General features: G+C 47.5%; 1 protein-coding gene across 1 annotated transcript; it reads right to left on the bottom strand.

The window, feature by feature from the left end:
• Positions 1-503: 503 nt before the first annotated feature.
• On the bottom strand, positions 504-15,871 carry MPL (MPL proto-oncogene, thrombopoietin receptor). The gene is made up of 12 exons (XM_059376460.1): positions 15,793-15,871; positions 15,509-15,641; positions 15,028-15,206; positions 14,179-14,477; positions 13,654-13,816; positions 13,268-13,394; positions 7,379-7,557; positions 7,074-7,216; positions 4,986-5,145; positions 4,721-4,817; positions 2,330-2,417; positions 504-2,123 (listed from the first exon to the last, which is right to left on the bottom strand). Exons 1-12 carry the CDS (start codon positions 15,869-15,871, stop codon positions 1,734-1,736), a joined length of 2,037 nt encoding a protein of 678 aa, XP_059232443.1. The 3' UTR covers positions 504-1,733.
• Between the last annotated feature and the right edge of the window lie 8,868 nt (positions 15,872-24,739).

Below are 24,739 nucleotides of genomic sequence, written 5' to 3'. Positions count from 1 at the left end.
AACTGTGAGATAATACATTTCTGTTGTTTAATCCACCAGCTTTGTGGTCCTTTGTTAGGGCAGTGCTGGCAAACTAATACAGAGGAGAACAGAGGGTGGAGGGAGAGGGGGTCTAAGCTATGTATTCCCCTGAATCCCTCGCTACCATGTCCTCACAGTTTGGCTCTCTATCAAAGGTCACCACTCCAGTCAGGCAACCTTCTCTTAGAGTGACTCTCTAGATCTAGTAACCACAATTGCCCCTTACCCCTGGATACCTAGGGGTGGTACCAACTCCCAGTTCTGGTTAGTCCTGGGGTACTGCACTCTTTCTTCAGGGTTTTCCTAAAACCTGCCTTATCTTTACAAATATGCCCTTTATTAAACTCTCATCAAGATGCCCAGTTTGAATGTGTCATCTATTTCTGCCAAGACCCTGATTAATACAGTGGGTATGTCTGGAGCAAACAAAAAATACCATATTTTTGCGAATTTGAATGAGTAAGGGGAATCCATAACCAGAATGGCCCACGCACATTCTTTTTTAAAGATTTTATTTATTTATCAGAGAGAGAGAGAGAGAGAGAGAGAGAGAGTGTTTGTGTGTATGCATGCACAAGGAGGGGAGGCAAAGGGAGAAAGAGAAATAGACCCCTTACCAAGCAGGGAGCCCAAAATGGGGCTCAGTGAGGGGCTTGATTCCAGAACCCTGAGATCAGGACCTGAGTGGAAGGCAGACACTTAACTGACATAGCCATCCAGTTTCCCCCAGCCTAAGCACATTTACTGCTGCAAATGAATGGCCTAGAGGATGAGGGCGTTTGCCATAGGGTGAAGATAGCACTATCCAGAAAGATTTCCTTCATTTAGAAAACATTTATTGAAAGCCTACTATCATGCACCAAGCACTGATCTTGGTGGTGGGGAAAGACAACTAAATCACAGCCCTGGCCCTCAAGGAGCTCACAGCCTAGTAGTAGGAGACAGACAAGTAAACAGTTATTTGCATAAAGAAGCACAGGGATGACAGAAATCAGGGCTGGAGATAAGAACTTTGAGGTGGTCAGCTTACAGGAAAGGCAGTGGACTCTTGAGTAACTACAGTAATTAAGGGGTGGGAGAGATGCCAGGATAAGAGAACAGGAAGGAATAATTACAGAAGTTCAAATATAAACATACTATGTCCAAGGCACTTAGACTAGCTCACTTATCCTCTTCACAACTCTGTGAGCTTCTGGCATTATCCCTGTTTTATAGATGAGAAAATCAGGGTACAAAGACTTTAAGTTATATGCCCAAGGTCACACAGCTAGCAAGTGGGTAAGAGAGGAATTGAACCCAGCTCTGACTCCAGAGTTTATGCTTTTAACTACTCATATACTCAGAGCCAGGAGAGAGGGTGATACTATAGAAGCCAAGGTAGGAGAGAATTTAAAGGAGGAATGAGTAGTCACGATGACAGATGCCACAGAGAGATCAAATAAATTGAGGATTGACAAGATCCTACTGGACCTTGCAATCACAATATTTGATGTGAACCTTGCCCGAGTTGTTTCCTTAGCAAAGCAGGGGAATGAACTGAAGCTGTCTGAAGATCAAATGGGAAGTGGGGATGTGGAGATGTCTTTTCAAGGAGTGGAGCATTAGGGAGGAGAGAAAAAGCAGGTGAGTTAGAGGAGCTTAGTCAAGTGAACCTGGCGTGAGGAGGGAGAGTCTTGGCTTTATGTCTGCAGCAGTACCAAATATTGTCAGTGTCAGGGAGTCCAACTATGAGGACAGACAGAGGGGGATGGACGCGAGGTCCGAGATGTTTGTGTTGAGGGGATGGGGTGGGTAGGGAGGTTGGGAAAAGAGGTCTGGCCAGTTTGGATCTGTCCAGAGTACGGGGAGAGAGGGCCCTGCCAGCAGCTCAGAGGTAAGTAGGAATGGTTGGCGATGTGGGTGGTGCAGTAGGACCCCGACTCAGCCATGGGTGGGCACACACACAGGGGCATGGTCCCCAGGCAAGAAGGGGGCAATCCTCGGTAGTCCATCTGGGTCTGGGAGGAACACAGGGCCATGGAGATCTTCTCTGAGGACTTGGGTAGAATTTCAAGGGGGCTGGGTTCCACCTCCTCAAAAGCATCCGAGACTGCAGCCTTGGGCTGGGAGAAATGGGGGGAAAGGATTCTGGATTAGAGCAGGTGCAGTGGGGAGGGGGACCTGGACTATACAGGAAGGAGGGTTAGCTGGGCATAGGGCCCCAGGATGGTAGGCTGGTGGGCAAGGGTCTTGGAAAAGTGTGCTATGGGGTAAGGATCCAACTCCAGGAAGGGCTGATGCTGGAGACTGGAGAAGGGAATTCACTCACCGGACTCAGCGCTGCAGTATCCCTAAGGTACTGGCCTAGGACCCGGTGCAGGTCTGGAAGGGAGGGCCACAGGGCATGCTTCAGGCTCCTTGGGGAGAAGGAAGAGGAGACTGGGTCACAGGAGTGAATTGGGAGGGAGGAGGAAACCACTGAGGTGATGAGGGGTTGAGCCTGAGGTTAGAGAATAAGGCTTAGAGAAGCAAGACTGTAGTCAAGGCAATAAGATAAGGTGGGGGGGCATAGGTGAAAAGGAGGGAAAGGGAAGTCAGGGGTGAGGGGTTCAAAAAGCGGTTTGAGTGTCCTCAAATACCCCTGCTTCAGGGTCTTTATGCTTGCTATTTTCTGCACCTCTTGATTCGTTCCCTCATTTCATTTAGGTCTCTGCTCAAGTGTCATCCTAAGAGAGAAGCCTTCCCCGACCGCCATGTCTAAAATATTATCACCTCCTTTCCCAGTCCGTTTCCTGCTCTGCTCTATTTTTCTTTATAGCGTTTGACTTACTGTATACACATTATATTATCCCACAGGTTTGTGTTTGTCTCTATCAATCCACTAGAGTATCAACTCCATGAGAACAAAAACTTAGTTTGCTCAGTCCTCTATCTCTGGGAGATAGAATACTGTCTGGCTCATAGTAGGTCCTCAAGAAATTAGTTGAGTGGGTAAATGAAGAGAACCAGAGGGGCTTATTACTAAGTTACTGGGAAAGGTGGTCTCTCTGGGAAGAGTATAGATTAAGCTAAGTTGTGGGACCCTGCAATTCTTTAGGCTCATATTTCCACATGGAAAGACTTCAAGAACAAGATTTCAGGGTTCTTCTGTGACCCTCACTCATATCTCTCCAGGGGAGGAGTGATTTATCTGGCAAATTGGGGACCAGGAACTGAGTTCACCTGGTTCATCATCTTCCTCTTCTACCCCAACTTTTTTGTTGGCTCTGACTACTTGCACAGAGGTTATAGTGTGGTCTGCTTATGCAGAGGAGTGAATCAAAGAAGGACATGTTCAAGGAGAGATGGGAGCATAAAGAAGGGACACCTAACCTAGTCTAGGGTCACCAAGGGAGGCTGCCTGGAGGAGTTGCCTTCTGAGATGAGTCTTTAAGAACCAAGAGATGTGGTGTGGATTGTATCCTTGTGTGTGTTTGTTTTGTTTTACTTTTCTATCCTCATGTTTATAACTTCCAAAGACATTTCTCTTCAGCCTTAGTCTTGAAGCCACATAAACAAGTCATTAATAACATTTTTTTAAGGGTGTGCTATTTGGCAAGCACCGTGCTGAGTGCTGAGGATTTAAAGATGATCACGTAAGGTAGAGGGAAGACATATAAAGAAATAAATCCCGGGGCGCCTGGGTGGCTCAGTGGGTTAAGCCTCTGTCTTCAGCTCAGGTCATGATCTCAGGGTCCTGATATCGATCCACCCCCCCCCACACACACACACATCCAGCTCTCTGCTCAGCAGGGAGCCTGCTTCCCCCTCCCCTCTGCCTGCCTCTCTGCCTGCTTGTGATCTCTCTTTCTCTGTCAAATAAATAAATGAAATCTTTTTTTTTTTTAAATAAATAAATACTATGAAATGCTACTGGTACTGTGATAGAAGTCTGTACTGGGGCACAAAGAGAGTAGCCAATAGGGGAGAGTTCAGGAAAGGTTTCTAGGAGTTGGTGGAGAAGGTTATTTAAAGATAAAGGGATAGAAGTCATGGAGGGAACATATCCCCAGCAAAGGGAACACCGTATGCAAGGCACTGAGAAGTAAAGCCAGGGGGCTTATGGAGGAATCACCAACAGTTTGTCGAGGCTGATGCACGGGGTGGGAGGGAGTGGAAAGGCTGGCAGGGGCCAGATTTTACAGAGCCTTGTCTGTCATTCCAGAGTCTGGACTCTATCCTCGGAGCTAGTAATGAGACTTAAGGAGGGGAGTGAGAAGTTCATGTGTGCTTTTTAGGAAGATGATTTGGGTGGCTGTGTGAGGCCAGATTGAAGCGGCTCTGTTTCAGCGAGCCCGGTAGTGTTTGTAGGGCTAAAAAAGGGGACCATTGTTCGAGCGACATTTAGACATTTAGGAGGTGGAATGAGCAGACGAGGCGGGCCTGCGGAAAAGGGAAGGGAGGTGCCTAGAGTCCCGGTTTGGATGATGGGTGGACAGCAGCCCTGTTACTGAGATGAGGAGCCAGGAGGTGGGGTTGTTTGAGGGGTCTCGTAGAGCGGGCATGTTAGCGTGTAAGGAAGCGGTGCGACTCCCAGGGGAGACGTGCAGGAAGTGGCTGAAGCCACAGGTGTGGACATGCGGTCCTTGGTCCTCGGGAGAGCGAGTGTCGTAGGGTAACCCTGGGAAGCTTGTTTAGAGGCCTCCGGCCCCACCCGTCTCCTGAGTGACCGGGGCGGTACCTGTAATGCGCAGGAAACTGCCACCTCAGCACCAGCAGGCCCAGGAGGGCGCTGAGGCCCAGCACCACGAGCAGAGCGGTCACCAAGGAGATCCAAGCTAAGGGACAATACTAGTCAGACTTCTGCAGCCCCCGGCCGGAGCCCCGCCCCCGGGCCCGCCAGACTCCGCCCCTCTCATCCCCCCCCTCCCCGCCCCCCCTTCGCGGCGCCGGCGCCCCTCCACTCGCGCAGCCGCAGAGCGCCTTGCTCCCTGCCGGGCGCTCACCGGAGTCGGAGGTGGTCTCTGCTCGCACCGGCTCTGACCAGGCGCTCCAGGGCCCTTGGTAGGTGGGGCCGTGGAGCCTGGCGCGCAGCTGTAGGCGGTAGCGAGAGCGCGGGCGGAGCTCCAAAGTCTCCCGCTGGGCCCCGAGAGGCGGCTCCAGCACCTGCGCAGAGGGGGAGCGAGCCGGTGGGCCGGCTCCGGGCGGCGCGGCGCCAGCGTCAGGGCCTCTACAACCTGGCATCCTTTTGGCCAAAGGCCTACTGCTCTGAATCTCCGGGGGTCCCTCCCAGAGAGCCGCCCCGACACAATAAATACATGCATCCCAGAGAAAACTGGCAAGATAGAGCCCGACAGAGAGACGTGCTGACCTTAGAGAAAGGCGCCCCGACACACACGCGCACATACACGCTAGCACGCGGACCTCATCTGCACAGAGAACTGACCACTCATCCGGACACAAATGCATTCGCACACTGACCGGGGCACGCGGACATCCCGCCAGAAGTGCTCCCCACGATCCAGGTCAGGCCACGAAAACCCCGGGCACATTCAGATACTCAGGGCCAAGCGGACTGTTCACAAGTAACATGCATCCAGCTGTGGGTGCTAGGTGCTGAGGGGCAAGGACAGATTCCAAGCAGAGGGAACAAGCATTGTGTGAACAAGAAGGGAGACTAGCCATCAGGTAGCAAACATTTACGACGCGCTGGTGATCATGCCAAGCACTGGGGAAAAGGATAGATGAAAACATGGTTCCTCGCAAGTCCAAGGAGGACCGCATGCAAACCAATAAATAATTACAAGTCATTAGTGCTATAATGAAGATTTAAGTAAGGCAGGATAGGAGCAGGAGGAAGCATGGCATGCTGTCTGGGCTGCTTGATTGGGGGTTAGAGAGTAGTTCAGTGTGCTAAAAGCACGGATGGTCAAAGATGAGCTAAGGCAATGGTAGTAGGGATTTGAGGACTGCTAGTACAGTAAACCGAACTTCAGTGTTGGTGAATGGAGGGAAGGGACAGGGGAAAAGGAAGAAGAGTTAAGGGTGATTCCAGGTTTGGATAACTGGTAAGTGGTAGAGCCACTGCCAGAGAACAGAGAAGTTTGAGGATGAAATACTGTATGGTTTCACTTTATTAGGTTCAACAACAGTCAGAACTTAATCAATGGTGACGTCAGAACAGTGCTTACCTTGGGGTATGTGTGGCTGTAAGGGGCACGAGGAACTTCTGAGGTGTAGAAATAACCTATATCTTGATCTGGGTAGTGGTTAAATGTACATGTACAAATTGATCAATTGTATATTTAAGATCTATGTATTTTCTTGAATGGAACATACCCCAGTGAAAAGGTAAAATAAACTTGGGGAGGAAGATGAGTTTAGTTTAATTTTGGATATACTGGGTCTGAAATGCCCCCGAGGGCTTTTATGCACACTGTCTGGTAAGAAGTTGTATATACACGTGGTTAATGAGAATAAAGTAGAGAAAGTAATATTTAACGAGTGTATATTGAGTACCTTCTATCTGCCAGCAGCATGCTAGATATTTACATACTTAATTTTTGTCACAATTCTGGAAGATAGATAGTTGTGTCTCCATTTGACAAAATGGAGACTTCCAAAGTTTAGGTAATTTACCTAGGGCATAGAAGTTTCTTTCCATTTGGGTGTTCGAATGGTAAGTTTGGGCTGGTAAATGCATAGTCATCAAAACTCTGAGTACTTACCTAGGATGAGCATGTATATTTATCGAGAAGAGAAGGGAGTCTAGCATGGGACTATAGGAAGAACAACAGATTAAGGAAGGGTGGAAAAAGAGAAGCCAGGAAAAAGGGAGACGATTCAGCCAGACAAGTAGTATAAGAATTGGGAGATTGATAACCCAAAGGGAAAAGAAAGAGAAAATTTTAAATGGGAATAGTCAGCAGTGTCAAATGCCAAAGAAAGATTAAGATGCCAGTTGAGTCAGATCCACACAGATATAGAAACCCAGACAAAGACACATGGATACCTTCACTCTTGATAACAGACCGGATGAATCTCAGGGGTACTCTGTGTAGTGAGGCCTGTGGGCATTTTTTCCTTGATCGTACCTTCCAGTCTTGATGGCCTTCTCCTGTGTAGCGGAGCTGATAGCAGGTCTCTTGGGCTCCCCAGGATGATGGGTGTTGCCATTCCACTTCCAGCTGCCCACTGGAGACCTCCCTCCAGTGCAAGTTTGGAGTGGGGATGAGCACTACAGGGATGCCAGCAGGGACTGGCCTAAGCTCTTCTGTGCGTGTGACATCATGCCACTAGGGCAATGGGTCAAAAGTGCCAGAGCCGGTGATCCTGGGCGTGGGGTCCGTGGGAGTAGGGGCAGGAAGTACATGGGAGGAGAAGGGAAGGAAGTTCTTACCAGCCTGGTGGATCCAGAAAGGGGAGCCCAGGTAGCTGTGAACAGAACCCTGGGCTGTGGTCACCTCCACAAGGATGTGAATAATGCTGTCGTTTCGTGACTTGAAGTGGCAGCGGGAGAACTGGGAGGGCTGTAATCCTGGATTTTTCTCCTCTTCACACTTCTCCCAGATGGGGTCCCTAAGAATCATGCCCATAGAGTCACTCAATTGAGCCTAATCCTGATAATTCCCATCCCACAAGGGATATGACCTGTAAGGATTATTATCTAACTCCTCCCATGGATGGGCTTCCAAGGCTTTCTCTCTGTCTTCCTGCTGTGATGTTTTGTTTTCTGAAGCTGACTTTGGTGTCCAGCCTCTTCCTCTTGAGGAAAGAGCTAGATGATTCATGGACACAGCCTGGGCTCTAGAGCTCAGGTCTTGGCTTGGTCTACAACTCTGGTACACAATTGATCTCTGCTCCCACTTCTTCATCTGTAAAAATGGGTTAAAAATCCTTACTTCATAGGATTGTTTCAAAGAGCCTTCATCTTTCTGGTGCAAAGGTCCTCACATTTTTAATCTCATACAGCAGGCCTGTTAGTCACCTCTCTGGGTTATTCTACTATTAAATGATTACAACAGCCTCCCATCTGGCTTTTCTGCCTTCATTTTCACCACTCCCTTGTGGAGTTTGTTTTCCACATGGTCATCAGAATTCACTTCCAAAATTTTAATCTGATAATGTCCAGAAGAGATCACAAATTTGTCCATTTGTTTGACTCTTTCCCACGGCCACATTCCATGAGCCACCTCTGTCTCCAGCCTAGAGTAAGGCCAGCTTCTAACTGGTGACTCTGCCACCTTTCCTTCTTCATCATTTCACAGAGAAACACACCTTTTTTGAAAGAAAAGTAACATCACATCACTCTTCTGCTGGAGATCCTTCAGTGGCTCCCTGAAGGCCCCCTTGAGTGAAATGTAAGCTCCATGCAGGGCCCGATATGGTTTACTTCTTCCCTATCTGGCCATTCTCTCTCCTACAATTCTTACTCCAGCTTGCCACTTCTCACCTACATGGGCCTTCTTGCTATGCTGTAAATATGCCCCACGCACTGCCTTTGCACTACACCTTGCCCTTGATTGCTCTGACTCTAGATCTCCATGTGACTCATTCTTTTTTTTTTTTTTTTTTTTTTTTTGCCATTTAGGGCTCCTGGCATTCTCTGACCACAGAGTCTAGATTAGCACCCACCCCCCATCCTTCCACTTAATCTCTATCATATAACCTGTTCCGCGGTCACCTTACTTCTTTATCACCCCTCGTCCCCCCACCCCCCAACTAAAATGGAAGGCCCCAACAATGTGGAAACTTTTTTATCTGTCACTCCAGCCCCAATCCCTGGCACATAGTCACCCTCAATGATTGTTGACTGAATAGATGAATCATGTCTCCTTCCTGATTATAATTCCTAAATGGCTAGCTCTTACAAAAATTATTTATTAATGTATTTATGTATTTACTTCTTTATTCAACAAATAATTGATACTATGTGGCAGACACTGCTAGGCAGCATGAATACATAGAAGAATAATCAAGGAGCTCTCATTCCAGTGGGAGAGGCAGAAAAACAGACAGATGGTATTTTTCTGTGGTGTGTTCGGGCTCCTTTGGGGAGGGGTGGGTATCAAGGAGAATAATTTAACCCAGATGGGGAGGGTCAGAGAATACTTCCTGGACAAGGCAGTGCTTAGACCGGGTCTTGGACTATAAATAGGATAGGCAAAGGGGACAGACAGGCAACCCAGGCACATGCTTGTGCATAGATAAGAGATAGGGTGCTTTGGGGGGAGTTCTAAGTGGAACAGAATGCCCTTAGCTTAGAGGGCCTCGTGCTGAGTGGTAAATGGGAGAGGGCAGACTAAGATCATGTCTGATCTTATGGCCTTCCTGAGGAGCTTGAACTTAATCTTGTAGTAATCACGGAAACATTTAGGGATTTTATTTTTTTTTTAATTTTAAAGATTTTATTTATTTATCAGAGAGAGACGGGGGAGAGAGCGAGCACAGGCAGACAGAATGGCAGGCAGAGGCAGAGGGAGAAGCAGGCTCCCTGCCGAGCACGGAGCCCGATGTGGGACTTGATCCCAGGACGCCGGGATCATGACCTGAGCCGAAGGCAGCTGCTTAACCAACTGAGCCACCCAGGCGTCCCACATTTAGGGATTTTAAACAGAAACTTGTCATAATTAGCATTGTACTTTGGGAAGATCACTGTAACTACAATTTGTGGGAAAGAATTTGTGAGGACAGACAAGACACAGGGAGATCCAATAGGACACTTTTATGGATGAAGGCCCAGAAACAGGGTGGTGACAATGGAGGTGGAGAAAAGGGATTCAAGGGATACTGAAGAGGTAGAGATGATAAGACTGTTTCTGATTAGACCTAGAGTGTATGGAAAAGGCAGAAGCCCATGGAAATCACTATGTCAGGCTTGGAAAATTGAGCTGATGGTAGGATGGAGGGCAATAGGAGGAGGAGCGGGTTTTGGTAGAAGAAATGATGATGTCAGTTTTGTTCCCCTTTAATCCATTTGTGGCACTTCTAGGCTATGGAAACCTATGCATTTTTTTTTTAAAGTCTTATTTATTTATTTGACAGACAGAGATCACAAGTAGGCAGAGAGGCAGGCAGAGAGAGAGGAGGAAGCAGGCTCCCCGCTGAACAGAGAGCCCGATGCGGGACTCGATCCCAGGACCCTGAGATCATGACCTGAGCCGAAGGCAGAGGCTCAACCCACTGAGCCACCCAGGTGCCCCCCTATGCATTTTTTAAAAGGAATCAGTTATGCCTTTTTGTAATGGGCTCCAAGACACATTTTTAAGTAAAAAAAAAAAGTAAGTTGGCAATTATATATATAATGTGTTCCAATTCATACTGAAAATGAAATGTTGTGTGTAGACATGAGTAAGTACATAGAAAAACAGGAAGAGCACATTAAAACTGTTAATGGTGTTTTTTTCATTATTCATTAATTTAGCAATTTTTTTTTTTTTAACTGACTAACTGCTAAGTTCCAGGCACTGTGGTAGGTAAGAATACATTAATGTGTAAAAGCAGATATTGATTTCGCTCTTAGGGATCATGTATGTTCAATATCAGCCCCTCTCAACTGGAGTTCTGAGACAGAATGGTTATCAATGAAATAACCACATAAAATATAAATGTAAAATTGTAACTATGATAAGTACTTATGAAGGAGAGGTAAATGGTACAATAAGTATGTGTAATAGTGCTATTGGACCTGATAAGGAAGATCAGGGAGGGTTCCCTGAGAAGGGGACATTTGAGTTGAGATCAGAAGGAGGGCTGGGTGGACAGCATGCACAAAGACCCAGAAGCAGGAGATAATATGGCAAATAGAAGGGGACCTAAGAGTCATAGAGAGGAAAAGGCAGCATAGTGTAAGATGAAGCTGAAGGTATTCAGGGGCTGAGTCTGTTAGTACTCTGTAATGACACAATAGCGTTCTTCTTCTTCTTTTAATCCTAAGAGCTGTAAGAAACTATTGCAGATTTTTTAAAAAGATTTTATTTATTTATTTAACAGGCAGAGATCACAAGTATGCAGAGAGGCAGGCAGAGAGAGAGAGAGAGGAAGCAAGCTCCCTGCTGAGCAGCTAGCCCAATGTGGGGCTCGATCCCAGGGATCATGATCTGAGCCAAAGGCAGAGCCTTAACCCACTGAGCCACCCAGGCGCCCTGCTATTGCAGATTTTTGAGCAGAGAGTGTTATGTTCATTTTTGCACTTTTAAAGATCACTACTCTGGCTCCTATGTGGAGAATGATTTGGAGAATTTAAGAGGTGATCTTATAATAAGTGTCCTCAGTAGCCCAAGTGAGATACCATGATGGCTCGTACTAGGAGAATGGCGGTGATGAACAGAAGTGAACAGATTCTAGAGATATTTAATAGGTAAAATCCATAAGACTCCGTAACTTTCTTATACCATACACAGAAATAAATTCAAAATGCTTCAGAGATGGGCGCCTGGGTGGCTCAGTGGGTTAAGCCACTGCCTTCGGCTCAGGTCATGATCTCAGGGTCCTGGGATCGAGCCTCACATCGGGCTCTCTGCTCAGCAGGGAGCCTGCTCCCCCCCCTCTTTCTCTGCCTGCCTCTCTGCCTACTTGTGATCTTTCTCTCTGTCAAATAAATAAAATCTTAAAAAAATATATGCTTGAGAGACCTAAAAGTGAGGCAGGAAACCATCAAAATCCTAGAAGAGAACACAGGCACCAACCTCTTTGACCTCGGCTGCAGCAACTTCTTACTAGACTCATCGCCAGAAGCAAGTGAAACAAAAGCAAAAATGAACTATTGGGACTTCATCAAGATAAAAACTGCACAGCAAAGGAAACAGTCAACAAAACTAAAAGGCAGCCTTCAGAATGGGAGAAGATATTTGCCTATGCCTTATCAGATAAAAGGCTAGTATCCAAAATTTACACCCAAAAAACAAATAAGCCAGTCAAGAAATGAGCAGAGGACATGAACAGACACTTCTCCAAAGAAGACATACAGATGACTAACAGGCACATTAAAAGATGTTCAACATCACTTATCATCAGGGAAATGCAAGTCAAAACCACAATGAGATACCACCTTATACCTTTCAGAATTAATAACACAAAAAACAACAGGTGTCGGTGAAGATGAGGAGAAAGGGAAATTCTCTTAGACTTTGGTGGGAATGGAAACTGGTGCAGCCACTCTGAAAAAGAGTATGGAGTTTCCTGAAAAAGTTAGAAATAGAAGTATCCTACAACCCAGCAGTTGCATTATTTACCCAAAGGATGCAAAAATACAGATTTGAAGGAGAATATGCACCCCAATATTTACAGAAGCAGCACTATCAACAATAGCCAAACTAAGGGAAGAGCCCAAATGACCATTGACCGATGAATGGATACAGAAGACATGGTGTATGTGTATATATGTTCCATATATATATATATATATATATATATATATATATAAAGGAATATTACTCAGCCATCAAAATAATGAAATCTTGCCATTTGCAATGATGTGGATGGCGCTACAGTGTATTATGCTAAGCAAAATAAGTCAAAGACAAATACCATATAATTTCACTCATATGTGGAATTTAAGAAACAAAACAGATGAACATATGGGAAGGAAAAAAAGAGAGGGAAGCAAACCATAAGAGACTCTTAATGATAGAGAACAAACTGAGGGTTGATAGAGCTGGGCAGAGAATGGGCTAGATGGGTGATGGGGATTAAGGAGGGCACTTGTTATGATGAGCACTGGATGTTATACATAAGTGATGAATCACTAAATTCTACTCCTGAAACCAATATTATACTATATGTTAACTGTCTAGAACTTAAGTAAAAATTTGATTAAAAAAAAACAAAAAACAAAACCCTAAGACTTGGTTTTAGATTGGATATGTGGAGAGTGATAAATTAGTGAGGTGCTTGGTGGTAATTCTTGAAGGCAAAGTTTGGATTGGATTTGATAGTGGAGAGGTGCAGTATGTATTTGAGTAGAGGAAGACCATTCAATGTTTGAGTTTTTAACAAAGGTGTTTGTCAGAAGAATTGCGGGTGAATGAGAATGTAGATTGTTGCAGTGGTCTAGGTGATATAGTCTAGGTCTAGGTGGTATGATTAAATCTGGACTAAACCAAGTCATCCCAATGGGGATGGAAAGAAGTTGAGAAGGTAAAATACCTATTGGAGAACATGAGCATGGAGGGCAGTTGGTTTGAGGACAAGGGAGTGGAGTAAAGAGGATCAAGAACAATCAGTCCCTTTCTGCATGATCATGCCTCTCTCCCATGACATCAAGCTCAATCATAAGTTCAGCTCTCACCTGTCTCTGGGGCAGCACCGTGCCCTGCTGTGGAAGAAGAAGCCTTGGGAGCTAGCATGGTCCTGTTGCTGCCACTGACAGGTAACATTCTTCAGGTTCAAGGTAAAGCACTGCAGTCCAATTTCCACTGAATTAACAGAAGAAAGTCCCATCAGGGCCAACAATTCCCACTCTGTAGGGTAGCCAGACTATCTTTACATACTTAACTTGGAATATTTACCCCCATCCTTTGTTCTCTCCCTGAATATAGTTCACTGTGTCTGTCCAGTGGCAAGTTTGGGGTTATTAGGAAGGACCATGGTTCTCAGAGCTTCCATATCGAGTCCAGACCTCTCTAGAGTTCTTTTCTATCTCCTCCCCATCTTTCCATTCTTTTGTTGACATACCTGCATCACCAGGCAGGTCCACGGTTGCAGGGAGGGACCAGGAACCCCAGGAACCAAGGAGGGAGACCCCATCGGGTTGGCTGCGCAACTGGAGCCAGTAGGATTTACCAGGCTCAAGCCCTGAGATGAGGCAGCTTCCACTCTTCACTGTTAGAGATGAAGCCTTGGGAGAAGAATCCCAGCCTCAGAATCTAGGTCTGCCTCAACCAAGACAGCCTCCATCTCTTATATTTGAAGCCCCACAGCATACCTGTGGAAAGATGGCCAGTTCCTCACTGGATAGATAATGCACACAGACTAGGGGCCAGGCCAGTGGGTTTCAGGTGGTGTCCAGAACTTTTTAGGCCTGAAACACTCAGTTTTGTGGGTGTGAATGACCCAAAGTGGGAGATACCTAAATAGAAATCACTCCCAAGCCCAAACTAACTTTCCAAGGACCAACCCAGTCTGGAATTCCCAAAGTATGGAATCCCCTGGGCAAATTTTAGGGTAGGAGATAGGAGGTGGGGCAGAAGGCCAGGATACTTCTCTAGTTGGGGACGTCTGCTCTGGTCCATCCTGTTGGGGCATCATGGGCTGAGCACATGGAGGCTGGTGCAGAGCTGGGACCAGGTTCAGTCTCTGCAGAACTGGACAGCAAGTTTCTGTGGGCAGCAGCTGCATGACTGTGGGACCAATGGAATTCCTGGGATCCTTGGGGCCATAGCGAAGTTCATGCCTCAGGAAATCACTGATTTCGGGAGCTGGGGTCTCCCAGCTGATCTGAAGTTCCCCTGGCTGGATCCCGCCTGAAGCCTTAATGATATCTGGGGGAGCTGGCAAACCTGGGGGCAAGACAGGGTACACCAGAATTCTCTGAGTGCCATAGCCGATGTTCAACCCATGGACTGTAGAGAGGGGAGCTGCAGCTGGTTTGGGGGCAGCCCCTGGATTCTAGAAGATCACAGGCCACTGTTCTCTTGTAGGCCAGGGCAAGGAGGTTCCTTATCCTGTTTTCCTTTCCTCATGAGAACAGTGACCTCACTGCAGCTTTGTTAGACTCAGTGCTTTCAAGAACAGGGGTCTCTCCATCTCTGTATCCTTGTCACCCCGCACAGTTCCTGACACATAGTAGACACATAGTAGGTATTCTATAACTGTTGAATTACTCAACGAATAGGTTAATGATGGGACAGGAGCATAGGTTTTTCTCTGGTGTGAAATGAAATCTAGCTCTGGATGTGAAGAATGATAAGGGGGTATCGAGGTGCCTCTGGTGGTCTGGTAATGAAGGGCATCCACATTGCCCTAAAAGAGCACAGATCAGCCTGATCCTAGGAGCTGGACTGAGGACAGCAGATAGAGGGGCCAGGGTGACAGGAGGATGGCCCTTACCCACACTATCCACAAAGAGCACACGCTGGGTCAGAGTCTGGTTCAGAAACACGTTCTTCACCCAGAGGTGCAGCGGAAAGAAGAGGCGAACTTCATCCTGGGCTGGAAACCGACACACGTATCGGGTTCCAAAGGGGGGCACGCTCTTGAAACTCAGGGGGCAGGCACGGGGCTTCTCCCTGTGGGCATAGGAGAAGTCTGCTCCACCTACATGGCCACCATGACATCATGGGCCCAAACCCAACTTCGATTTCCATTACTGCCATTTTTTAACTCAGTGCCTGGCATAGGTGGGCTTAGGGATTATGCAGGGACCAGCACTGGGGCCATCCAAAGCGCGTCTGTTCATTAAATGGTTACTGAGGGCACGTACTTGGAATAGTCTCTGATAGGGCCAAAGGCAGGGAAGCTACAAGAGCTGGGCTCAGCAGAGGTAAGGACAGGACAGACACAGGGGAGCATGACACAGCCCAGCACATACCCTGGGTAGGCATACAGCAGCTGGTATGTTCCATTGGGTGCTGCCTCTTCCTCATCCCAGAAGCAAGTGAGGTCCTCAAATGTTCGAGAGAAACAGTTCAGGGGCTCTGAATCCGAGGCCAGAAAGGAGGCATCTGAGGAACAGCTAGTGAGTTGAGCTTAGGGTGCTCCTGCGCATGTTTATGGGCAAGAGTAAAGGGGCTGGGGGGAGCCTCCTACATTGCACCCCACCCCAGGACTCCCTCTTCCTGGGAATAGGTGATCTCCACCCTCCACACACCTCACCTTTGTTGGTGACTTGTGCCAGATTTTGGGGGGCCAGGAGGAGGCAGGAGGTGACCGCCAAGAGGGCCCAAGAGGGCATCTTCTCCGGCACTGTGTGCCTGGCTTAGCCCATCCTCCCCTCAGGAAGCCGGGCCCCAATCCCCTCCCAGACCAGCCCCTCAGGTTCCTGTCAGATACAGCCCCACGTCCTGTCCCTGTCCCTGCCCCTTTGGGGCCCATTCAGACCACACTGGGGCCAGAGGCCAGGGGAGGGGGAGTGGGAGTGGGCAGGAGGGGAGGAGGGATTTGAAAGAGAAGATATAGACCTTTTGGTGGGAGGGAGATGGGGGTCATCTTTTTGACCGTGAACCAGGAGACTGAGCCTCTGTATGTGACTACGTCAACTAATATAGAAGGGTGTATTATTAACAAGAATAACATTTACTGAGCACTTACTAAGGACTTCATATCTATTCACTCAGCTCATCCTCCCATTAGTATTATTTCCACTAGAGAGGTGGGGAGACTGAGAGGCGGAGCCATTAAAAGATTTGCCCAAGATCACAGACGTACTGAGAGGTCAAGCTCAGGAGGTCAAGCTTCAGAGCCTGAGCGTCAAGCAGCTACGCCATGCTGCTGGAAGGTGTAGTCCATCGGGAAAGGACTGCCTCACAGACATAACAAAATGGTGGTTGTGTCCACTCGAATGGCTTCTGTAACTTTGGGCACAAACACATTCTCTCTGGAACTGGACGTGCACCCTCCCTTGTGGGGAGCCTCCAGGGCTGCCTCTTGTCCTTTGCTACTCAAAGTATAGCCTGTAGACTAACAGCAGCAACATGCCTGGGTGCTTGTTAGAAATGCAGAATCTGGGGTACCTGGATGGCTCAGTCAGGCATCTGCCTTTGGCTCAGATCATGGTTGCAGGGTCCTGGGATCGAACCCCGCATTGGGTTCTCCCTGCTCAGCGGGGAGCCTGCTTCACCCTCTCCCTCTCCCTCTGCCTACTTGAGCTCTTCCTCTCTGTCAAATACGTAAATAAATAAGATCTTTTAAAAAATGCAGAATCTTAGGCCCCACCCCAGACCTACTAAAACAAAATCTGCCCTTGACCAAATCTCCAGGTGACCTGAACACCCATTTAAGTTGGAGAAGCACTGGTCTTGTGGCTTAGCTATGCTCATCTTCTTCACATCAGTAGCAAAAGAGAAGGCATGATGCCTTGTCTGAAGCCCGGGCTGCCTCCTGGGAGTGCTATACCTGTGGGTGGCTTTTATGCCATCTCTCACAAGCCCTGACTCTTGCAGGGATAGAAGGACGTGTATGAACTCCTCTAACGAGACCCTCCGGCCTCAGCTGGGGCGACCATCGCTGGCTCTACAGGCTAAGTGGCCTCCATGTCAACCTTTTCTCCTCCTCCTGAATTAATGTTACTTACAGAGGGATTTGGGGGAGCTGGGTGGGCAGGGAGTAAATGGAAATGCTTCAACCTTGGGACGTCTTAGTTTCTCTGGCTCTATTTCTTCTGCAAGAAGAGCCTGAGGCCAGGCTCGTCCTGATTCCTGTCCAGTTCTTGGGTTATAGGGACCAGCTTCCTCTGTCCAATGGGGATGACTTTGGAGCCCTCCCCCAGCCCCCTATCAAGGGCCACCCAACCTCCAGGTCAAGTGAGAGGGGAAACACATTAATGTTCACACACTCCCAATGCTTTGATGCTCTGTCTATGCAGATGACTTCAAAATTAGTATCTCTAGCTGTGGCTTGTCCTGGGGTCCACACTGGTATCACTATCCACCAGCTTGGCATCTCCACGTGCACGTCTAATGGGCAACTTATACTTAAGATGGCCAAAGTCAAACTCTCTCCTTTTTTTTAAAGATTTTATTTGTTTATTGACAGAGAGATCACAAGTAGGCAGAGAGGCAGGCAGAGAGAGAGGGGGAAGCAGGCTCCCCCGCTGAGCAGAGAGCCCGATGCGGGACCCTGAGATCATGATCTGAGCCAAAGGCAGAGGCTTAACTGAGCCACCCAGGTGCCCCAGAGTCAAACTCTTGGTTCTGGTTCCCACCCCGAAGCCTGTGATTTTCTTTTTCCTCTCGTCTTACCTTCCTCTGTAAATGGCACTACCGTTTACTCAACTGATCAAACCCGAAACCTCAGTCCTCCTTGATTCCTATCTTTCTCTTACCCTACATTCAACTTACTAGGAAATCCTATTTGATATTCTTTCAAAATGTACCCTGAATGTGAGCAATTTTTACCACCTCCCGCCATCCTAGTCCAAGTCTGGACTACTGCCGCAGCTTCCTAGCCGCTCTCCCTCTTCCCCTCTTCCCCCCAGCAGCCCGCCCTCCAGTCTTCTGCAGGACAGAGGGAGCTGTATAAAATGCAAATCCAACTTCTTCCTCCCCTGCTCAAAACCCGCTAATTGTTTCCTACTGCATTTAGAATAACATCCAAATACCTTCTCAAGGCATACAAGGTCCTGCCTGGGGATACAAGGTTCTGCATGATGTGGCCCCTGCTTACTTAAATCTCATCTCCTACCGCTGTCTTCACTCTCAACCAGCCACAATAACCTCATTGTGTCTTTCATCTCAATCCTTATCATGCTCAACCTTTCTGTAACATTTGATATTCTCCTCCTTCCTTGGCTTCTACAAAGTATCACATTCTCCTGGTTTCCTCCTACCCCCTGGAACATTCCCTCCCAGTTTCTTTCTTTCTTTACTCTTTCTCTCAAATGTTGTTGTTCCCCAGGTGTCCTTGCTCTGCCCCTTATCACCCCGCACCCCCGAGAGATCTTGTGGCTTCAGTTCCATCTATAGACCAATAACTCCCAAGACTGTGCCACTCTCTTGAACTTCAGATTCTGAGCTACTTATTGGATTTCTATTTGTTGTTCCGTAGACACTTCACCTAAATGCACCAAGTCCCAAATGCAACTATCACTGACTCCCATACACCCTTCCCGATTTTTCTCTTCCTGTGTTTTCTGCATCTCACCCTAGGTTCCTGGGCATCTAGACCTGGAAGCTGAAAGTTATCCTCAAATCATTCTCCCTCCACTCCTGCACCCAAGCCTTATCAAGTCTGTGACTTCTACAGGGAGACAGTGTTATAGTGCAAAGGATACAGAACCCACAAGTCAAGGGGCTTTGTCTGTCCAGAGTTGAGATGGGAGCTCTGAGTGAAAGGATGTGCAGCTACCTGTCCCTGTCACTTTCCCATTTTTCTCTGTTTCCACACAGTGGGGAAGAGGTGCCTTCCCCAGTCCTTTGCTTCTTTAGAATATCAAGGGGGGTGTTAGAAGAGATCTAGGGGAAAAGAGACCACTTAGGTATGCCCATTATTTGATCAGGGAGTCCAATAGACTCCTCAAGGTCAGCTCAGATCAGCAGGCCTAGGCTTTTCTGTTGGGCTATAAGGCCAAAACCCCAGCTTAGAGAGACCTGTATTTGATCTGTGTGCAGTCGTTGCTCAGAGAATGTAAGGGGTTGCTGGATGAGGTTTGGCTCAGGCACTAAGTCTACTGTTAAACTACTCTCTGGGAGCAGAAGGAAGCCCTGTTTTGTAGCATTTGCAGGTTTTTGGTGCAAATACACCACCACAGCCTATTTCACGCTAAGATGACAGTTGCCGAACAATGGGTTGGGAAGAGAAATCACTCTCCTGAGCCCATGCCTGTCTCCCCATGTCCCCAGATTTCCAGCACCAGTCAGACACTCGGGGATAGGTAACTCTACGCTCCCGGGTTCTCCATCTCCCCAACACTTACTTCCCCAGCGTTGCCAAACTCCTTTCCAGAAGGGTCGCTCCACTTGTTGGATGGTTCTGGCAGGGTGTCAGAGTGCTGTCTTTGCCCCACACCTTTGTCAATGTTGTTTTAAGTTTGCTATGCTGATAGTTGACAAACAGCTCAATCTCACTTGGTGCTTTTTCTGAAGCTCAAATTTGCTTTTATTCTTTCCCTGTTGAACATCCTTTCATGGCTCCATAGGATTCTTTGGACCAAGACTCATCTCTGGACGCTGGAACACAAGGCCCTTCTACCTTTCCGCTTCCCCTTCCTGGAATCTCTTCCCCAAGATGCTCCTTTCACTATCCCCAAACCCAATCCCCTTTCTGCCACAGGGCTTTGGTCCCTTTGCTTCCCCAGGCACAGGACTCTCCAATCTCTGAGTCTTCTGGAATTTTCTTTGTGGTTCAAGCCCTGACTCTAGCTTTTCTTATCCCCCAACTATACGTCACTCTAACTATACGTTAGAGCAGAAAGCCTCATTTTAAAAGACAGAGGTTATTTTACATTCCTTCCAGAGGACTTGTAGCTCTTTTATGATTATGAGAAACATGGTGAGTCTTTGGGCACGGCCTTGGTCAGGAGGGAGAGGGCTAAATTTGCTGAGTATGAAATTGGTGGGAATTTGGGAGTATACTGCGGTAACTCCAGAGGAAAAGGAGGAGGGCTGGTAAGGGAAAGACGGCAACCTGAGGAGAAGAGAAAGCCTCACGAGTGAGAAATTCCAGTAGGACTAGTGGAGGGAAGTTTCAGCACAGGGATGCCTCATGCCTGGTTTGATGTTCACTGACTACTCTGTGAAAGCTCAGTTGCCCCAGAACCGTCCCCCACCCAAGGGGTGTCCTCGACACAACCTTCATTGGTGGTGTTTATGGAACAAAGGCAGAAGAGTAATGATACCTGTGGAGTGGAGAGAGGATGGCAGCCCCAGAATTCAGGTTGAGAGGTGATCCCGAGGGTGTGAATTATGGGAAGGAGAGCCCAGGAGGAACAGAGGAGGCTGTGGACTTTCTGAGGATGTGGAATAGGGACTGAGTAGTTCTGATGGGATAAAATTGGAAAAGTTGGTCCCGAAGGGCTGCCCTGAGGACTTTTGGGTTGCATACACATAATCTTTCCTTCCTCTCAGAACCCCCAACCCCCAGAATTTTGTGTCTCTGTTGGGGTGTTTTTCTATGGAAACAGTGAGGCTAGCCTCAGCCTGAGCTAGATAAGCCGAGAACCCTGCCAGAGGGGAACTGTCATCCTAACTCAGTCCTCCTGGGTCAAAAGTCAGGTGGGAGCGGGCCTGCCTCTTCCTTCCTGACTCCTGTCTGAGCATCGTAGCAGCTGCCACCAATGGACACTGGCTATGTGCCGCCATGAGGCTAACGCACGGTCTCATTTCTTCCCACAATGACTCTCTTCAGTTGCCCTGTCCTTCCTTTAGGAAAGTGAAAATGCAGGTTGCAATGGATTAAATGAGTCGTCCAAGGTCACTGTTAAGGGGCACAGCTAAGATTCGAATTCAGGTCCATTTCATACCAAAGCCGGCTCTTTTAATCACTACATAGACACCTCTTACTGTTCCAACGGTATGCGCCCGGCACAGGGCCTGCTGTGTCTCTCCCACAGTAGGAGGCTGAGCTCAAGACAAGCATCAAGAGAGGCCTGCTTCAAGTAAATGGGAAAAGGACCACCAAGATGCATCCAGTAGTGACCCCCAGCAGGAGAGCTGCAGGGACCTGATCCGGTCAGCCCTCTGTCCTCCGTCCTCTGAGAGCCAGCCGGGCTCCTGAGCTGCTCTTACTCAGCTGCTGGGCTCTCTTTGACCCCTGCATCCATGTTTCCTGCTGAGGAAACAGGGGACCAGGCCAGGACCGTCAGACGCTGGCTGGTCTGCCGCCCTGGGAGAGAGCCTGGGCTGAGATAAGAGGATGCAGAGTCCATGGGAGGAGCCTGAGCCAGCCAGAGGGCCAGGCAGGAAATCACCCCTTCCTTGGGGGGCCCGAGAGGGAATGACTCAGGGCTGACTGGCGGGAGTTCCGTTTTTGTGGCCAGGGCAGGCTGCAGGGAGGCCCCTTGGATAACGTGCTCGGGGTCGCCTTCCCCAACCGTCTGCCTAATGGGCCTTGGAGAGGTGTGCTTTGGCCTTTCCTCTTTCCCTTTTCCACCTTTTCTCTGGAAACAAGTGGGCGGGGTTGGTCTCTTGCTCTACCCCTGCCCAACCCAGGCTGTCCCCTGGGCAGTAGAACACAAAAGTGGGGAGGAATGAAGCTGGACAGGCAGGCGTGGGAGCACTGAGGCTGAAACTCTAGGTGCTCTCTACCTACCGTCTGCTGCCTTGTTTGTAGCAAGGCTCTGGCTGCTATGAGCCCAGAGTGGAAATGTGGGCATCTTCTGCTGGGGGAGGGGACCCTCGGAGCCTGCCCTGAGCCCAGACATGGGGCTGATCTCCCTGTGTTCATGCCTTCTTTCTCTAACACTTATAAGGAGATATAATTCACGTGCCTCACAAGCCACCCACTGAAATTGTGAATTTAGTATTCACAGATATGGGCAGCCACAGTCAATTCTAGATCTTTTTTTATCGCCTCAGAAAGAAATCTGAAACTTTCAGCTCTTGCCCTCCTACCCGCCCCCCCCCACCACCTTCCTCCCAGCCCCAAGGAACCACTGAGAACACATAACTGAGTTCAGCAAGGTTGCAGGACACGAGACTGACACACAAAACACAGTTTTCTTCTACAGGCTTGCAATCTACTTTTATCCCTACAGATGGGCTTATTCTGGCCATTTTGTATAAATGAAATACAAGTAGATGCAATAGGTGGTCTTTTGTGACTGGCTTCTTTTGCTTGGCCTGGTATCCCAAGGTCCATGCCTGTAGTGGCACAGATCAGTACTTGACTCCCTTTTAATGATGGAATAATACTCCGTTGTGTGGGCAGACCACATTTTGTTTATCCATTCATCATTCAGTGCGTATTTGAATTCTTTCCATGTTTTGACATTACAAACGACATTTCTATCAACTTCTGTGTAAAAGTTTTTATGTGGACATATGTTTTGATGTTTCTTGGGTAGATACCTATGAATGGAACTGTTGAGTCTTACGGGAACTCTTGTGGAAACTTATGTTTAATCGATGAACTGCCAGATTATTTTCTGAACAGGTTACACAATTTTACATTCCCACTGGTAGTGTATGAGGGTTCTGATTTCTCCTTGCCAACATTTGTTATCTGACTTATTATTGATCATAGCCATCCCCGGGAGGTGAGAATTTGTATCTCCTTGTGGTTTCGATTTGCATTTCCCTGACGATTAATCATGTCAAACATCTTTTCATGAGCTTATTGGCTATTTGAGGGTTCTGTGGAGAACAAGCTCTTCAAATCCTTTGCTTGGCTTAAAATTGGGTTGTCTCTTTATTATTGAGTTGTAAGTCTACTTAATACATTCTGGACACAGTCCCTGATCAGATACATAATTTGCAAACATTTCCCCCATTTTGTATGTTTTCTTTTCACCTTCTTGATAGTCTCCTTGGATGTACAAGTTTTCTATTCTGATGACGTCTATTTTATCGATTTTTAAATTTTGTTTCTGTTCTTTTATTGTCCATATATTCCATTACCAAATCTGAGGTCATGAAGATCTGTGTTTTTCTTCTAAGGGTTTTATAGTTTTGGCTCTTACATTTGGGCCTTTGATCCATATTGAGTTCATTCCATACATAGTGTTTGGGTAAAAGTCCAGCTTCATTTTTTTGCATGTGGTTATTCAGTTGTTCCAGCATCATTTGCTGAAGACCATTCTTTTCCCATTGAATGGTCCTGGTGTCTTTGTTAAAAATCAGTTGACCTGGGGCGCCTGGGCAGCTCAGTGGGTTAAGCCTCTGCCTTCAGCTCAGGTCATGATCCCAGGGTCCTGGGATCGAGTCCTACATCAGGCTCTCTGCTCAGCAGGGAGACTTCTTCCCCCTCTCTCTCTCTGCCTGCCTCTCTGCCTATTTGTGATTTCTCTCTGTCAAATAAATAATTTTTTAAAAAAATCAGTTGACCTTGGACACATGGGTTTATTGCTGGACCATAGATACTATTCTATTCATTTATTAGATATTTGTTGCTTTGTAGTTAATTTTGAAATTCAGAAGTCTGGGTCCTGCAACTTTGTCATTCTTTTTCAAGATTGTTTTGGTTATTCCGGGTCCCTTGCTATTCTATATGGATTTTATTATCTTTTTAAAGATTTATTATTTATTTATTCATGAGATACAGAGAGAGAGGGAGGAAGGCAGAGGCAGAGGCAGAGGCAGGCTCCCTCCGGGCAGGAAGCCCAATGCAGGACTCCATCCTAGGACCCTGGGATCATGACCTGAGCCGAAGGGAGTCACTTAACTGACTGAGCCACCCAGGAGCCTTTAGACGGATTTTAGAACTGACTTGTCAGCTTCTACTAAGAAGCCAGTTGAGATTCTGATAAGGATTTCATTGCATCTGTGGATCAGTTTGGGTAGTATTATCATCTTTTTTTTTTTTTTAAGATTTTATTTATTTGACGGAGAGAGAGGAATCACAAGTAGGCAGAGAGGCAGGCAGAGAGAGAGAGGGGAGGAAGCAGGCTTCCTGCGGAGCAGAGAGCCCGACGTGGGGCTCGATCCCAGGACTCTGGGATCATGACCTGAATAAAAGGCAGAGGCTTTAACCCACTGAGCCACCCAGGCGCCCCAGTATTATCATCTTAATAATGGGAAGTTTTCCAAATCATGAACATGAGAAGCTTGTCCATTTATTTAGTCATGCTTTAATTTCTTTCAGTGATGTCTTATAATCTTCAGGGTATGAGTTTTGCACTCTTCGTTAAATGTATTCCAAAGTGTTTTTTTTTTTCCCCCACAAATGGTATGCTTTATGTTTTTTTTTTTTTTTAAGATTTTATTTATTTGACAGAGATCACAAGTAGGCAGAGAGGCAGGCAGAGAGAGAGAGAGGAGGAAGCAGGCTCCCTGCTGAGCAGAGAACCCAATGTGGGGCTCGATCCCAGAACCCTGGGATCATGACCCGAACTGAAGGCAGAGGCTTTAACCCACTGAGCCACCCAGTTGCCCCTATGTTTTGTTTTTTAAATATTTTATTTATTTGAGAGAGAGCGAGCAAGGAGAGGAGCAGAGGGAGAGGGACAAGC

This window comes from Mustela nigripes, chromosome 14 (assembly GCF_022355385.1).
Source record: "Mustela nigripes isolate SB6536 chromosome 14, MUSNIG.SB6536, whole genome shotgun sequence".
NCBI classification, from domain to species: domain Eukaryota; kingdom Metazoa; phylum Chordata; class Mammalia; order Carnivora; family Mustelidae; genus Mustela; species Mustela nigripes.
This window is presented reverse-complemented; position numbering and strand designations above follow the sequence as displayed.

Coding starts and splice junctions, on each gene's coding strand:
- MPL (XM_059376460.1), bottom strand. CDS start 15,871: ATGCCCTCTTGGGCCCTCTTGGCGGTCACCTCCTGCCTCCTCCTGGCC. Junction 13,817..14,178: donor AGACGTCCCCAACTAGAGAA/GTATCCTGGCCT, acceptor TCTTCTCCCAAG/GCTTCATCTCTAACAGTGAA. Junction 2,418..4,720: donor CAGTTTCCTGCGCATTACAG/GTACCGCCCCGG, acceptor CTTCTCCCCAAG/GAGCCTGAAGCATGCCCTGT.